Genomic DNA, 16399 nt, shown 5'->3' with positions numbered 1-16399 from the left:
TCCCTTGGAAATGGAGACTTGCTCTGCAGCAGGCAGCTGCAGGTACCAGGGTGTGTTAACTTTGCAGCGTGGGGAGCTTTCAACTTCCTCAGCAAGAGCATGGAGCAGTCAGAAGTGCCTCTGGGGAGGTCTGGGCTGGGTCACCCACGCTGCTTGTATTTTTTAAAAAAGGAATTTTATCAAATTAGTCTCAATCTGAACAGCACAGAGGAAAAAAAAAAAATCCTCATAGAATGTCCAGGGAAGGGAACGGAGCTGGGAAAGGGCTGGAGCCCCAGGAGGGGCTGGGGGAGCTGGGAAGGGGTTGGAGAACTCCTGAGGAGCTGGGAAGGGGCTGGGGAGCTCCTGAGGGAGCTGGGAAAGGGCTGGAGGATCCTGAGGGAGCTGGGAAGGGGCTGGAGAACTCCTGAGGAGCTGGGAAGGGGCTGGAGAACTCCTGAGGGAGCTGGGAAGGGGCTGGAGAACTCCTGAGGAGCTGGGAAGGGGCTGAGCCTGGAGCAAAGGAGGCTCAGGGGGGACCTTGTGGCTCTGCACAGCTCCTGCCAGGAGGGGACAGCCGGGGGGGTCGGGCTCTGCTCCAGGGAACAGGGACAGGAGGAGAGGGAACGGCCTCAGGCTGGGCCAGGGCAGGCTCAGGGTGGGATCAGCAGGAATTTCCCCATGGAAAGGGGGTCAGGGATTGGCACTGCCCAGGGAGGGTTGCAGTGCCCGTCCCTGGAGTGTCCCAGGAATCCCTGGAGGTGGCACTCAGAGCTCTGGGCTGGGGACAGGGTGGGGATGGGGCACAGCTGGGACTCCCCGGGCTGGGAGGGCTTTTCCAGCCCCAGGGACTCTGGGATTGGATTCTGTCTGCAAATCCATGGGATCTGCATGTGAAGGAAATGCAGAACAGACCCCTGTGTGCAGGACAATTCGTGTCTTGGCCTGCTCACTCCTTTTCCCATGCAATTCCCAACGGGTTTCCTTCTCACCCTGCAGCTGAGTGAGTGATGCTCTGTTTGTATGGATATATGACAAATGTTTGTGTGGATAAAGGTCAAAGCACAGCTCCAGCACGGGACACGATTGCATGGCTTGGCATGAAATTCCTTTTCAGAGGAAAACTCGTTTTCTTGCATCTGGCTCTACAGGCTGGTGCAATCCTAAATGGAACGTGGGTATCACTCATGTGAAAAAGTGGGAACTCGGCCATTACATTTTCTTTCTCTCATAGTATTTCAAGGTGCACCAGAGGCTCAAAAAGATTTGTTTAAACTAATAAATCAGAACAATTTGTCAAAAACAGAGAACACCAGTGCTCGCAGGGCTGTGGCAGATGTTGGAAATGTTCCATATTTGTAAGAACAGTGTTCTGCTTTCAAATATTGGTACCCTGGGTAGGGATTAATTCACTTATTTTTAACCATGGTGAAACATTTCGGCAACTACTACCTAGAAAACACATTTCCCAATTAGTCTTGATGTCAGGAGGCAAAGGGAGCGCTGAGCCCTGCTCAAGGCAGCTCTGATGCATTATTGATGCTGTTTTCAATATCAAACAGGCCAGGAATCAGATGCATAATCTATTCTCCCAGCATCAGAAGCATGATGACCTTTCTGTTCTATTAAGGTGATGTGTCTGATAGCCGCCCCTTCTATGTAACTCACTGGGAAAATAAAGGAAAAATCCAGGGGCAGGTGCCCGGTTTTCCAGGGAATGCCTCCTGTGCCCAGTGCTGTGGGGAGGGGGAGTTTGGGACAGGCCCTGTTGAGGGGCTGTGCTCAGGCACCCTCCGAGGTCCCCACGTGTCCCCAGTGCCAGAGCAGAGCCCCGGGGAGCAGCTCTGTGTCCCCTCAGCCCGGGAGGAGCCACCTCCTGCCAGCTTCTGGCTCAGCACGGCGCTGCTGACGGGGGAATGGTTCTGTGGTGCGTTTTTCTCGCAGTATTTGTGACAAATGTCCTTTCAGGCCTGGCCTGGCAGCTGGCCCCGGGTGCCAGCTGTGCCCAGGGCGTGCTCCAGCAGACACGGCCGCTCTGGCTGCAGGGCCACTCTTGTGGGAGCACAGGCCACCTCTGTCGTGGCTCCAACAATGGCACTTGTCCCCCTGCACACGCCCAGGCTCGTGGCTGTCGCTGGGAGCTGCCGTGCCCTGCTCAGCCCTGTTTCCTTTCTTAGCCTGGCAGTAACAAGCCAGCGTGTCCTCAGCTGCCAGGGCTGAGCTCTGCTGGCCCCCGCACCAGATCTACATCGATATATATCTGTGTATATATATATTTATACACATATACACACACACCTGGCTGCAGCATCACCCCTGGGCTCTGCCATCCTGCCCACTGCTGTGGGGCTGCACATTTGGGACATTTGGGACATGTTTAGTGGGCACGTGGTCATTCCTGGACTACCCTGTGCAGGGCCAGGAGTTGGAGTTCAATGTTCTGAGCAGGTGCTTGGCATGAAATGTGTCAATTCATACTGTTAAGCCTTCGTAACATTTTAAAGAAAATGAAAAAGCTGCATTGCTGTAGGTGTCAGGATCTGTGGCTCTACAAGCTGACCTCGGGGAGAATTCCCCCCCAGTGAACTCAGCTCCACGGTACCAGCTCCCGAGTTTTCTTTTCTGTAAGCACACAGATGTAAATTCTCCCAGCCCTCCCTGTCAGGAAGAATCCTGTTAGCAATTGCTCTCTCAAATCCCTGTACCATTCAAATGATGATTTGTCTGCCATCCGTGTGGAAGCAGTTAAAGCTTGTTGGTCGCTGCTTCCTCAGGTTCTGAACTAACCTGGCTCACGCTGCCTCTGCCTTTGGAGGGAATCCTCTAAGAAAATAATTGTAATGTGCACAAAGGCCTCGTTTGCTGCAGCAGGTACAACTCTGTGCCTGTGGCTACAGGCTGCCCCATTTTTTATCAATAAAGAAAGAGGGTTTTAAATCTCCATTGGTGTGTTGTGTCTGCTTACACAAAGCAGCAAGAATCTTAAATGCAAAGAACATGTACTCGTGTTATAGATTTCTCAGGCAATATCTTTAAAATTTAATTTATTTCTATTTCTTTGCCCAATCAGACATATTTCTTTTTATAGAAACTTCCAGGCTACAAAGTCAGGCACCGGCCTGAGTAACAGCAGAACTGAGACTGTTTGTACCACCTTGCTTTGGACAATTAATATCAGGAGTGTTATTTTATTCTCCCACTTGTTTCTCTAGGTTTTAGCCTCCCTCCTTCCCTCTGACCCAATGTCCTGCATGAATTCTCTGGCTCTCAGCAGCTCTGCCCTCCCAAGCTCCAGCCCTCTCCCAGCCTTATATCCCATTTTTGTACCCCCAGAGCAGGTGCCTCCCTTGGCTCTTTTCTCCCTGATAGAGTCAGGCTTTTGCTCTTAGAATTCAAACCAGGATTTTTTTTTATTATTATTATTATTACAATGTTGTTGTGGAGGCTGGTTCTGTTGCTGTTTTGCTGTTGTCATTTATGGTTACTCTCTCCTTGCAGCTGCCCTGACCTGCTGAGCCCCATCCCTGGACAGGGACAGTGCCTCTGCTGTGGTTGGACCATGAGGGACAGAGCGAGGCACTGAGGGTCACCAGCCAGGAACGCTGCTACCCACGTTAACAGGATCGCTTGGAGAAGGTTGGAAATGTTTTCCCAAATCTGAGCACTCTTTAATGGAACTTTGCAGTGTGACCATCCCGTGATTCCGTGATTCTATGAAAATAGAATAGAAATAAAATCTTCCCAGTGGTTGCTGTCTCCGGGCTGTGGCAGTGCCGGGGACTGGTCCCTCCTGAACATCCACATCCTCTGTGCTGTGTGCATTCCACATCATCTGTGCTGTGTGCATTCCACATCATCTGCCCTGTGAGGGATCCACATCCTCTGTGCTGTGTGCATTCCACATCCTCTGTGCTGTGTGCATTCCACATCCTCTGTGCTGTGTGCATTCCACATCCTCTGTGCTGTGTGATCCCATATCCTTTTCTCTGTGTGGGATCCACATCCTCTGCCCTGTGTGGGATCCACATCCTCTGCTCTGTGTGGATCCCATATCCTTTTCTTTGTGTGAGTACCAATCCTCTGCTCTGTGTGCATTCCACATCCTCTGTGGTGTGTGCATTCCTTGTCCTCTGCCCTGTGTGGATCCCACATCCTCTGTCTGTGTGGGATCCACATCCTCTGTGTTGTGTGGATCCCATATCCTTTTTTCTGTGTGGATCCCACATCCTCTGCCCTGAGTGGGTTCCACATCCTCTGTCCTGTGTGATCCCATATCCTTTTTTCTGTGTGCATTCCACATCCTCTGCCCTGTGTGGATCCCATATCCTTTTTTCTGTGTGGATCCCACATCCTCTGCCCTGAGTGGATCCCACATCCTCTGCCCTGTGTGGATCCCATATCCTTTTCTCTGTGTGGATCCCACATCCTCTGCCCTGAGTGGATCCCACATCCTCTGCCCTGTGTGGATCCCACATCCTCTGCCCTGTGTGGATCCCATATCCTTTTCTCTGTGTGGATCCCACATCCTCTGCCCTGTGTGGATCCCACATCCTCTGCCCTGTGTGGATCCCACATCCTCTGCCCTGAGTGGGATCCACATCCTCTGTGCTGTGTGCATTCCACATCCTCTGCCCTGTGTGGATCCCACATCCTCTGCCCTGTGTGGGTCCCAGGACAATAATTGTCCAGACAAAGGAACAGGACACCGCCTGGCAGGAGGGTGCAGCCGGGGGGGACAGGCCCTGCTCCCAGGGAACAAGGGATGGGACAAGAGGCTGCATCAGAGGAGTTCAGGTTGGATATTGGCTACACTGCTCCGTGGAAAGGGCTGTCCAGCCCGGCTGTGAAGTGCCCATCCCTGGAGGGCTTTAAAAGCCGTGTGGATGTGGCACCCGGGGGCGTGGGTCACCGGCAGCGCCGGGGGCACGGCTGGACGGAAGCCTGGTCCTGGAGGAGTTTTCCAGCCCAACAAAGCTGTGGCTGCACACTCAGCCAGGGAAGCCAGCCCCTCAGCTGGCCCCGGGGCGTGCTGGGCGCTGGTCCCGCTGCCAGGCCGGTGACAGTCCCCTCCTGCAGGCCCCAGAAGATGTAGAGCGGGCGGCGAGCGGCGAGCAGCGGGGCCGGGCCGCCCTCACCATGGCCAAGAGGGGCTCCGGCAGCCGCGCCAGGGGGGACAAGCCCGACGCCTTGGCCGCCCTGCAGGCTGCCAACGAGGAGCTCAGGGCCAAGCTCACCGACATCCAGATCGAGCTGCAGCAGGAGAAGAGCAAGGTGGGCAGCTTCCCTTCCTGTGAGCGCAATTCGGTGTCGTTCGGAAAGTTCCGGAATTCCCTCTGCTGGTTCTTCTCTTCCCCTTTCACGCTAATTTCCTTTGGGTTTTGCACTCAATCTCCTCCAAACCGAGTGCTCGTACAATACTAAACCTCAGCTCTGCCCCCTGCCCTAATTCCCAAATCCAAGGAGACACAGCTTCTCCCTCAGCCTTTGGGAGAGGGACAGCACATGGGGCTGGAGCCTCAGCTCCAAGAGTTTCCAGCCCTCACCCTCAGACCGCTTCTCAGCAAGAGCATGGAATATTAACTGGCTTTTCCCCAATTCTCCAAATCACTTTCCACTGATAGACTTCGGGGGGTTCTCGGTTCCAGAATAGAAGTGTGTTACCATGCAGGGACAAAATGATAGTTTGCATTTTTCCATGAATTTGCATCACTATTAGGCATTTTAGACCATGAATCTGACACACGGGTGTAAGTAAATAGAATATCTGTTGATCCCTTTGCTGTGCAGCAGCATTTGCAGCTCTAAGGCTGAGGACTTTGTTTTCCTTCTCCCTGTCCTTCACAGCCACTTCTGGCCACGGCCTCTCTAGAGTTTATGGCAGTTTTAAACTGAAACATCACTTGAGCCTTGTGTGGTCAGGTACAGTCAGTTATTTCTGCTGAATAATTCATCACTTCAAAAGCAGCTGGTAAAATGCAGCTGTCTGGGGCTTCTCAGGAGCTTGCACAGAGCTGTTTGTGCCCTGCCTGTGCACGTGCAGGTTTGGCCTGCGTGCCTGAGCCAGAGTGATGGCCTTGGCACCTGATTTGTCCCTTATTTTGGGGGTAATGTGCTGTGAGAGCTTCTGCAGAATAAAGTAAAGACTCAGACTTACTCAGAAGGTCCTGAATGTGTATTAAACATGAGCCTGCAGTGAAAGAAAGGTCTTTGCTACCACCAGTTTGTAGACACAGACATACCAGCATTGAGGTGTAATAGTGCAAAGTCATCTGTACCATTTTTAAACAATATCTTTATGTGTATTCATGGTTTGGTTGATTGAAAATATTACACTTTTTTTTGATTTTCCTTATAGGTCAGCAAGTTGGAAAGGGAGAAAAACCAGGAAGTGAAGCAGATCAAGGAGCACGAACAGCATAAAAGCACAGTGGTGGTCACAGAGCTCAAAGTCAAACTCCACGAAGACAAAATGAAAGAGCTCCAAGCTGTTCGAGAAACTCTTCTGAGGCAGCACGAAGCTGAGCTGCTCAGAGTAATAAAAATTAAAGACAATGAAATCCAGAGACTCCAGACCCTGCTCAACGCCGTGCGTGACGGGGCCCCGGACAAGGTGAAAACCGTGCTGCTCACCGAGGCCAAGGAGGAGGCCAAGAAGGGCTTCGAGGTGGAGAAAATCAAAATGCAGCAAGAAATTTCCGAGCTGAAGGGGGCCAAGAAGCAGGTGGAGGAGGCTCTCACGATGGTGATCCAAGCTGACAAAATGAAAGCAGCGGAGATCAGGAGTGTGTATCACCTGCACCAGGAGGAGATCACCCGCATCAAGAGGGAGTGCGAGAGGGAAATCCGCAGGCTGGTACGTGTCGCCCTCTGCTCTGTCACTGCTGCTCTTGGCAGGAAAAGATCCGTGCTGGGCTCCCTGGGCGGGTGTGGGAACGCTGGGGCTGCCTCCAGCTCTGCTTACATTCACCAGGAGAAAGGGCAAGCTGGTTTTGAAGAGTGTTAGGATGTTTTGTGAGAAAGTTTTTTATCCACGTGAGAGCCTGTGGGTGTTGTGCATGTTAAAGGCAGCAGGAAGAGCCCTCAGGCTCCTGGCTGGTCAGGGGAATGCTGCTACAGTTATGTGTCTCGGGTCATGCCCCTATTTCCTCACCAAGCCTTCCTTCCTGACCCACCTTGGTCCCTCCCTTTCCCTGCCTTTGCTGGTTCCCATGAACATCCCATAGTGAGGCTTACACAATCCCAAATGCTCTTTTTCTGCACCCCTGAGTGCCACCCACGCAGCAGGGCATTCGGGGGGGCTCCTCTCCATGCCCACCGTGGTGGTTTCCCCAGGACAGGGGCTGGTTCTGCCCCTGTGTGGCTCCCACCTGAGCAGGTGGCTGGGATCTCACCTGGCCCTGCTCACCTGACCCTCGGGGACCCTCGGTGTGTGGCTGCTCAGCCTGCCCTCACCTAACCCAGCACTTGATGCTCAGCTGCAGCAGCTCCGCTCTCTAAGGCAAGAGCTTCGCACCTGTGGCTTTGGAGGTTTCCTCTGGCACGTGTGGGACCTGGCTGGGGATGGTGGTGGTGCTTGCAAAAGGGGGGAAACCCCTGTGGGAGGGAGCTCCCTCACAGGGAAGCCCTTGCAGCACCTGGTGGGGCTCGGGGGGTTCATTGCTGCTGTCTCAGCCCCACACTGCTGAGTCCCTGCGGGCTGGGGGGCCTGGGGACACACCCCTGCCCTCCTGCTGTGTGTTTTGGGTCTCGTCTCACTATCAGTGTGGTGTCACCATCGTTTTGTGTTTGCCATGCTGCTTTACAGCACTCCTGTCCTGGTGCAGACCCAGCCAGGTCTCTGCTCAGTCATTAGCCCTTAGCTGGTCTCCTGTCACCCCACGACACGAAATGGCTCACACACGTTAGATGCAAAATGGGGGAGAAGAGGAGCAACAAGAGAGAGCTTTAGTTTTTGACTCTGCAATATACAGAATCCCAAAAGTGGCAGTGGATTGGAGGGTGGAATTGCCACCTCTCCAACCACACTGGCCAAACCAACAGCCCATCAATTCTCTCCTCCCACAAAGAAGAATGGAAAACAATCATTATTTCTGGTCAACTACACTGGTCAAACCAAGAGCCCATCAATTCTCTCCTCCCACAAAGAAGAACACAGAACAATCATTGTTTACATGAACATGTGTGAGAACTCCGGTAGAACTATGTAAACATCAGAAGGCATAGACAACTTTTAGAAGAACTTTGAAACTTTTAAAAGAACAGGGTGACATTATCCAACCTCTAAATAAATTTAAATGCCCAAGGAGCTTGCAGCCTGGCCCCAGATCAAAAGTGTGACCACGCTGCAGAGACCCCTGCAGGACCTCCTACCCTGGAGGATGCTGCTACAGCATCACCTGAGCCCCAAAGGGCCTGGCAGGGACTGACACCAGCAGTGGAGTGTCCCCTACCTTTATTTAGCCCTCTCTTCTCTCAGACTTTAGCTGTTAAGGTTTTTTTTCATAGATTAGTTTATTTTTATGAAGAGGATATTAAAAATCATTTATAACCAACTGCTTTATTGATGCTGTTCAAATATCCTGCAGTGTAAGTACCTTCTTCTCTAACCACACATCACTGGTGCATTGATTTCATTCAGCACAGTGAATGGGGGGCTAATGGACCTCCTAAATAAACTTGCTGTGTCACATGGAAAGGCCCTGCTAATGGCCTTTAATGCAGAAGCTGTAAAATAAATATGCTCTGAGTTATAGGGAACAGAGTGGTTCAATGGGATGTTATCTAAACTGCCTTTGGAAATCAAACTTTTTTACAGTTCCTGCTTGAAAGAATCAGACTGGCTCGCTGCACCAATGAAATTACCTGATGCCATGATTTTAGCAAGCCCTGAGTGCCTCTGGGGTGGACTCGAGTGCTCTCAGCTCCGTGGCCTCCACCTCAGTTATTTTGGTGGGAGCTCCTGGCACCTTGCAGGGAGGGCCCTGATGTCTGGGGTGAAAGGCTGAGCAGTGCCCTGGTGACAGAGAATCAGGGATTCTCTGACACAGCTTCAGGGTTGTTTTCTGTGCTTGCACTGGCTGGCAGTCTGTGACAGGAGGAGAGGGAACGGCCTCAGGCTGGGCCAGGGCAGGCTCAGGGTGGGATCAGCAGGAATTTCCCCATGGGAAGGGGGTCAGGAATTGGTACTGCCAGGGAGGGTTGCAGTGCCCATCCCTGGAGTGTCCCAGGAATCCCTGGAGGTGGCACTCAGGGCTGGGGATGGGGCACAGCTGGGACTGGAGGCTCTGTCATTCTGGGTGTTCCCCAGATAAACCCCCAGCTCTTCAGTGCAGTTATTGCCAGGATGCCAAAGGCTCCAGCCCATTCCCATGGGGCAGGGCTGGCAGCTCCCAGCTGCAGGCAGCACAGGGGAGGCAGTGGGGTGTTTTTAGGGTGCTCTGCCCCCGGGGCTGTGCTGGCACACGTGGCTGTGCTGTTTGTGCCTGCACGGGCTGGTTCAGCTCACCCACTTCAGCTGGCTCACAGCCTCAGGGGTGGCACTGCAAAGGGTGAAATCCCCTTGCAGATGGCAACGAGTACGTGTGGCAACAGCCTCCTTTGGAGAGCATGTCTAATTTTAGTCAACCGTTCTTAAATTTCACTTTGTGCATTTTAAACTGCCTTAAAATACTGCACGGCTGTGTTTAATGACATTTGTATGGGCAGGAGCACTCCCTGCTGGGGGTGTGCACAGCCAGGGGAAGCAGCTTTCAGCCTGGAGTGTTCCCCAAGCTTAACTGGCCTTGATGCTTGCAATGGGGGCCAAAATGCAGTGTGGGAAAGAGCCTTTAAACTTTAATTAACTCTAGGCTGGTCAGGAAGGAGAGGTTCTGCACAGCCATGGCCACTGCAGCCTCCTCACTCCCATCTCCTTTGTCAGGGGACTGAGAAATCAGAAAAACTGAGGAAATGGGATTTGCTAGCTCCTGGGGAGTGGTTATTTTCAGTCTAGATAAACTTTAGTTGGTTATGAGTAGCAGCAGCTTTAACAACCTGTGCAATCCCCCTGTGAGACCAGTGGATGTGGAGAGCTTCACGGCTCCCTGCTGGCAAAACCCCACAGCCAAAGAGGGGATCGAGGTTCTGAGCACCATCCTGACCCTCTGTGTTCCCAGAGACCCTGAGCTCGGCCAGGCAGTGGTAAATTAGTGAAGATGTCTGATGGAAAGCGTGGGATCAGATGGAAGGCTAGGAAGCTGACTTTTCAAATATTGATTTTATTGGTGATTGATTTAGTCTTTACCCTCTGCTTTTGATTCCCCCGTGTGCTGAGAAACCCCCATATGTGGGATTATAAAGGTGGCACAGCACCTGAAAGGTAGACACGTGTTCAAGGTGAATTGTTCCTTCTTCCACCTGTGGATTTTTCAGTCATTTGTGGTTTGACCCTCATTTACCACTTTTTTTTTTTTTTTTCCAACTAAACCTGGGCTGAAGGATTTTGCTGTATATAAAAGCCAGAAGACAACATCACTCCTACGTTTAGGAGGGTCAGGAAAGCTCCTCATCCTGAGGGATTCCTTTCACGTCTCACAGGCCAGCTGTTAACAACACTGTTCTCTGTGGACCTAAACAAGGAGTTCTTGTTTCCTGGGCTGTAGGCACAGTGTTGTAGTGCTCCAGCACACCTGACACAGGGCTCGGGCTGGGCCTGGGGGCCTCTGGGAGAGCTTGGCAGCTCCTGTGGGGTTGTGCCTCCAGCAGGAGCTCTGGAGCCCGGGCATTCATGGGTTTACCAGGGGCACTGATGGTTACACTGGCCTTGGACCAAGCTGGGCTTCCAGCTCCCTCCCAGCCCCAGCCAGGGCCAGGACAGGAGGCAGTGGGGATGGCTCTGGAGAGGGAGGGGAAGGAGCAGGGTGTGTGTCCCCTGTGCCTGAACCCTTCTCCCAGGGCTGGCACACCCCATGGCCACCCTGCTGGGCATCTCATCAGCCAGGTGCCAGCGCCCTGGCAGCCCCATCGAGGCTGGGACAGGTCTCCTGGCGTGTCCTGATGCCAGCTCAGACCGTGGGGAGATGTGCCTGCACTGGACAGGGCTCCTCCTCCGTGCCCCCTGCCTGGGGGATGCCTTTGATCCCAGGCACCGGCAGCTTCAAGGCCATTTTTGGCAGCATCCGTCAACTTGCGAGGGCCCCAGGAGTTTTGCAGGGACGGGTCTCCCACCCAGGACCCTACAGCCGGGTTTGAATGAGGATGGCAATGACAACTTGAAGAGTCACGGCTGGAAGCACGGCTGCTGCTCTGTAATTGGCACCAGCTGTGCCGGGGCTGCCTACCAGCGAGCAGGCACATAAATATTCAGCAGCGTTCATCCGGCCCCGTGTGCAGCGGGCGCTGCCGGCTGGGTGGGTGGGTGGGTGCTCCTGCCCCTTCCCGGCTCCGGAGCTCCTGGCAGGGTGGGAGCAGGGAGAGCAGCCAGAGCCCAGCAGAGCCCAGCATGATGCCAGGCTGGCCCTGCCCCAGGGCTGCCTGCCCACGGACCCGCGCCGCTGCCAGTGAGTTCTGGGGGCCCCTCGGCCCTGCCTCCCCCTCCTCTCCTCCGTGTGCTCAGGGACATCTTTCCCTTCCATCTCTGCTGTTTCCACGCTGTCTCTGTCTGTCAGGGGGCTGCAGGCACTGGACTTGTGCCTGTGTCATGTATGGGAATTTACTCAGGTGAAGGAAGATGTCGGTGCTGATGGTTGCTTGTGGTTTATGAAGGTTCTGTTTAGGGATTTTTTTTTTTTTTTTTTTTCCTGGAAAACAAACCATTAGTGAAATGCTGTGAAATGTTTTGTGTTGTCTCATCTCTTTGTTCCTCCCAATTTCATGTGTTGCCTTTGTTGTAATATTGTCTTTGTTTCCATATAATAGGAATCAACTAGCCAATATTCTGCTTATTTTAAACAAATAATCATTTGATGATGTGTTATCTTTTCATCTGTGCATCCATTTAGACTTCTCCTCATTAGGCATTTAGCAGAAAGAGCTCAGGTGCTCTGGAGCACCTGTGTCTTTGTTTCATGCAAAGTCAGCAGGCGCTGCCTTCATGGACATTGTTGAAAGGATCGTTAGTCAATGGCACCCAAAATCCCTTTCATTTGCTGCATTTTGCTTTCCTGATACCTGTGTGACCTGCCAGCACCTGCCCTGGGTGGGCCACGTTGGCATTTACTGCAAACAAACTCCTTGGAGTGACTCTTGACTCCCTATGTCGTTTTTTTTCCAGGTTTACAGACAAAGCAGAGATAAAAGTATTAGCACAGCTCTTACAAGGAAAAAATGTTGTTATTTGAAGCAGGCCAGGTTTAAAAACTGACCGTTGAAATTAAATGTCTGAAGGCTCAGAAACCGATGGCAAAAATCTTGTGTTTCTGGAGTCTGAAAGCAGCTGGCAGACCCTGAGGGATGGGTGTGATTTCTGCCTTCCTTGGCATCCACTCGTGCTGTGACTGCTTCTGCAGCCGTGGGTGTGATGTGCTGTGGGGTCCAGCGTGGGCAGCACCCCGCCCAGCTGGGCTGGGATCAGCTGGGCTGGGATCAGGGATTCCTTCACTGGGCTGGGATCAGCTGGGCTGGGATCAGCTGGGCTGGGATCAGGGATTCCCTTCACTGGGCTGGGATCAGCTGGGCTGGGATCAGGGATTCCCTTCACTGGGCTGGGATCAGCTGGGCTGGGATCAGCTGGGCTGGGATCAGGGATTCCCTTCACTGGGCTGGGATCAGCTGGGCTGGGATCAGGGATTCCCTTCGCTGGGCTGGGATCAGCTGGGCTGGGATCAGCTGGGCTGGGATCAGGGATTCCCTCCACTGGGCTGGGATCAGCTGGGCTGGGATCAGGAATTCCCTTTACTGGGCTGGGATCAGCTGGGCTGGGATCAGCTGGGCTGGGATCAGGGATTCCTTCATTGGGCTGGGATCAGCTGGGCTGGGATCAGGGATTCCCTTCACTGGGCTGGGATCAGCTGGGCTGGGATCAGGGATTTCCTTCACTGGGCTGGGATCAGCTGGGCTGGGATCAAGGAATTCCTTTGCTGGGCTGGGATCAGTGATTTATTCACTGGCAGGACCCAGCCACCCTTGTGAACTCCAGCCAGACCCCAGGGGTCGGATCCTGGCTGATCCCACGGGATGTGCACAGGCCCTTGGCACAGGCAAACAGGGAAGGAGAGCATTAGAGGTCACTGGGCATTTGTCATTTAAGCACTTTGTGATTTTGCATAATGTTTATTATGTGTAAGTAAAACCTCTCATGGAATTGCTCACAAGGGAGACTTTTGGAAAAAAACAATTAAAAAAAAATATTTCTTCTAGGAATTTTGAAAATTTAAAGGACACTGAGGTTTCAATATTTTTCTTTAAAAATTATTAATCCACGTTTTCTAGAGGTGACATCCAAGCAAAAATGCTGCAGAATCGTTAAGGTGTTTGAGTGAAGCGATCAAAGTGTGACGTGAATGTCAAGCTTTAATTTTCTTGGGGCGGTTCTGCAGCGGTGATAGGAGTTCAGGCCACGTCCTGGTGTTTCAGCCTGCCGAAGGAGGGGTTGTTTCCTGAGCGTGGCCCTGGAGAAGGGCAGCGCTGGCTCGCCGTCGCCGTGGCTGCGGGGTGGTGGCAGGGCAGCGGTGCTGTGCTCTGGGTGCTGCCGAGCCCTGTGTGATTGTGTTCTCTTCTCCTTGTAGATGGAGGAGATTAAGTTTAAGGACAGAGCAGTCTTCGTGCTGGAGAGAGAGTTAGGGGTGCGAGCCGGGCATGCTCAGAGACTGCAGCTCCAAAAGGAGGCTTTAGATGAACAACTGTCCCAGCTCAAAGAGTCTGACCGGCATCTGAGCAGCCCCAAGCGGGAACTTCCTTATGCAAGTGGTGCAGGAGACGCTTCAGATCATTCGGGAAGCCCCGTAAGCACTTCCACGTGGTTTCACCTAAACGAGCGACCAAACGAGTGACAGAATCTTGATGAGTGCACCCTGGAGCAAGAGCTGTCCCATGGCTGTGCAGGGGCCCTGAGGCACCCGCTCCGTGCTGCTCTGGTTTTTGTCGTGCCCAAAACTGAGATTTCCAATCAAACCTCGCCATGGGAGAGCTTTTGCTTTCTGTCGTTTTGTTTCCCGGTCGGTTTGGTTTGGTTTTGTCGGCAGGGTGGAATTCCTCTGTTCTCTCTCTCCTTTTCCTCACCGTACCATGCTCAGCCACCCGCCTTAGTTGGACAGTTTGACGCGATTCTGCCAACAAACGATGCAAATGCATTTCTCACCAAGTGCTGTTTGTGTGCGAGCTCTCGGAGCTGCGGCTTGGGGAGCAGATGTACGAGGCCAGTTCCAGAGGGAGCGGGGAAGGCAGGGCAGGGCAGCAGGGCCCCTGCAGCCCCCCAGGGCCCCCCTTTCCTGCTGCTCACTGTCAGCAGGGCGCAAGGTGAGCCAAAGACCTCCTAACCTGTTCTCTGCTGTTTATTCTCTGCAATAGCCAGCACATTCGATTGGAGTCACCCTTCCACAGTGGCTTTTGCAGTGTAACTCTGGCACCTCCCTGCCGGGGCCCCCCTTTGCCCAGAAAAGCCCTCGGGTAACTGCCCTCGTGCCTCTGACTGCCTCTGACGTGTGCAGGCTGTCCTCATTGCTGATCCTCATCAAGATTTCTTTTGCAACAGCCTTGATTGTCTCAGGACAAGTGTAAAACTTATACCTGAGCAAACCAATCTATTTTATTCTTTGGCCCAAGCCTCTCCTGCACCTGTTGAATGAGGAACCCTAGACCTCCCAAAAGTGCCACCAGCACTGTGGGCGCTAATTTGCCTCTCTCTAGTTGTACTCAACTTCTGCCAAAGACCAGAACAAGTCGTAGAGAAGGGGAAAAGTCTGTCACGTTTGTCAGTAGCTGTAACTCCTCTCTGATTCTGAATGAGAACACACCTACCTATATCTCTATTCATTTCTAATTTGATTGAAGCATTTTCACTCAGATAAAGGGCTACTACCCCTGTGGCCTTACGAGTGACCCTTTAGGACCCCATAAGGGCCACGGCTTTCTGGGAGAAGAGCTTATTCAATGCACAATTGCATGGATTTTCCCCATTCAGTAATTCAGTAATTTTAGTACCAGTTTCTTATGACCAAGTCCTCAGAGTGGGCGATGTGTCTGAAGCTCTCAGTTCAACAGTGGCATCATTGGAACACGGCCTTCAGTTTTGATATTTTCTGTTGTTTCCAAGTTTACCATTAGTAAACTCTGTGGTTGCACATTTGTATTGGCACATTTGTGACGTATTTGCATATACATATATATTTGCGTATATATATATATATACATATGCATATACATACCTCTGCATTTGCATTCTTTGTTACATTTCCACTCCTGACTCTCCATGGGTCTCACCCTGCAGCTTTCCATGGTCAGTTGGGTTCCATGGGTTACACTGTGCGCAGAAACGTTTTAAAGTGCTTGGATTTGGGCAAAGAAGAAGTTTGAGCTTTGCCAATGCGCCCTTGCGTGCGCACTTACGAACAGTTATTTGCAGTTGATCTTTGTTTTAGGAACAGCAGTTGGATGAAAAGGACGCCCGGCGCTTCCAGCTGAAAATCGCGGAGCTGAGCGGGATCATCCGCAAGCTGGAGGACAGGAACGCGCTGCTGTCGGAGGAGAGGAACGAGCTGGTGAGTGCAGCAGTGCCAGGGCTGGGGCCGTGCTGCCCTGTCCCAGGGACACCCCGGGGTTTGCTCCCGTGCTGCCTGCAAACGAGGGGCTGCCTCCTGCTCAGCTCGCTGCTCGGGCTGTGCCGCGGCTCTCCCCTCTGGCCTTGAGCAACAATGGATTTTTGAGATGGCATTCGCTCGAATCATATGTGTTTTCTTTTTAAAAATAAGTACATTCCCCACACTGAATGTTTGCTACACAGGCAGAATATCTTCTCATGTGGGAATGCTCTCTCCCCAGTGGAAAATCCCAAGAGGTTTTGATCAGTTCTGCTTTGCATCAGGAGAAAATACTTCTAGTGTGATTGTTACAGGAAGTAGTTAATATATTTGATGAAAAAGCTCCAGAGGTGTCATTTTTCTCTTTATCTTTCAGTTGAAACGTCTCAGAGAAGCAGAAAGTCAGTATAAGCCCATTTTGGACAAAAACAAACGCCTCAGTAGGAAGAATGAGGAGTTGTCACATGCCTTACGTCGAATGGAAAATAAATTGAAATTTGTGACGCAGGAAAACATTGCCATGGTGAGTGCCTGTGCTCCTGGGAGAACGTGGGATGAGGAGCTGGTGGGGCTCAGGGAGCCAGGCCCTGGCCCACACTTGCAGGTTCCATGGGAAACTCTTCCATTCTGGCCAGGTCCCTTCCAACCCAAACTAATCTGGCATTCTGTGGTTCACCTTCAAGTTTCCTGCCAGAACCCCCTCATAA

General features: G+C 52.3%; 1 protein-coding gene across 15 annotated transcripts in view; it reads left to right on the top strand.

Annotated features, from left to right (window-relative positions):
- JAKMIP3 (Janus kinase and microtubule interacting protein 3) overlaps positions 1–16399 on the top strand; it is a 64625-nt gene that overhangs the window by 18806 nt on the left and 29420 nt on the right. For 9 of the 15 annotated variants that reach the window (XR_008438188.1, XM_053984174.1, XM_053984172.1 and 6 more), the window contains exons 2-7: positions 3478–3615; positions 5056–5250; positions 6335–6832; positions 13683–13898; positions 15534–15653; positions 16069–16215. Coding sequence is in view for 14 of the 15 variants with exons in the window: in XM_053984174.1 (XP_053840149.1) it covers positions 5116–5250; positions 6335–6832; positions 13683–13898; positions 15534–15653; positions 16069–16215 (1116 nt within the window). In the remaining variant the exon portion in view is untranslated. The remainder of the gene's footprint in view (positions 1–3477; positions 3616–5055; positions 5251–6334; positions 6833–13682; positions 13899–15533; positions 15654–16068; positions 16216–16399) is intronic. The other 6 variants (XM_053984179.1, XM_053984178.1, XM_053984182.1 and 3 more) reach the window with 2 other exon arrangements.

This window comes from Vidua macroura, chromosome 8 (genome assembly GCF_024509145.1).
Source record: "Vidua macroura isolate BioBank_ID:100142 chromosome 8, ASM2450914v1, whole genome shotgun sequence".
Classification (NCBI taxonomy): domain Eukaryota; kingdom Metazoa; phylum Chordata; class Aves; order Passeriformes; family Viduidae; genus Vidua; species Vidua macroura.
Note: the sequence above shows the minus strand (reverse complement) of the source record. Positions and strands in the feature narration are given on the sequence as shown.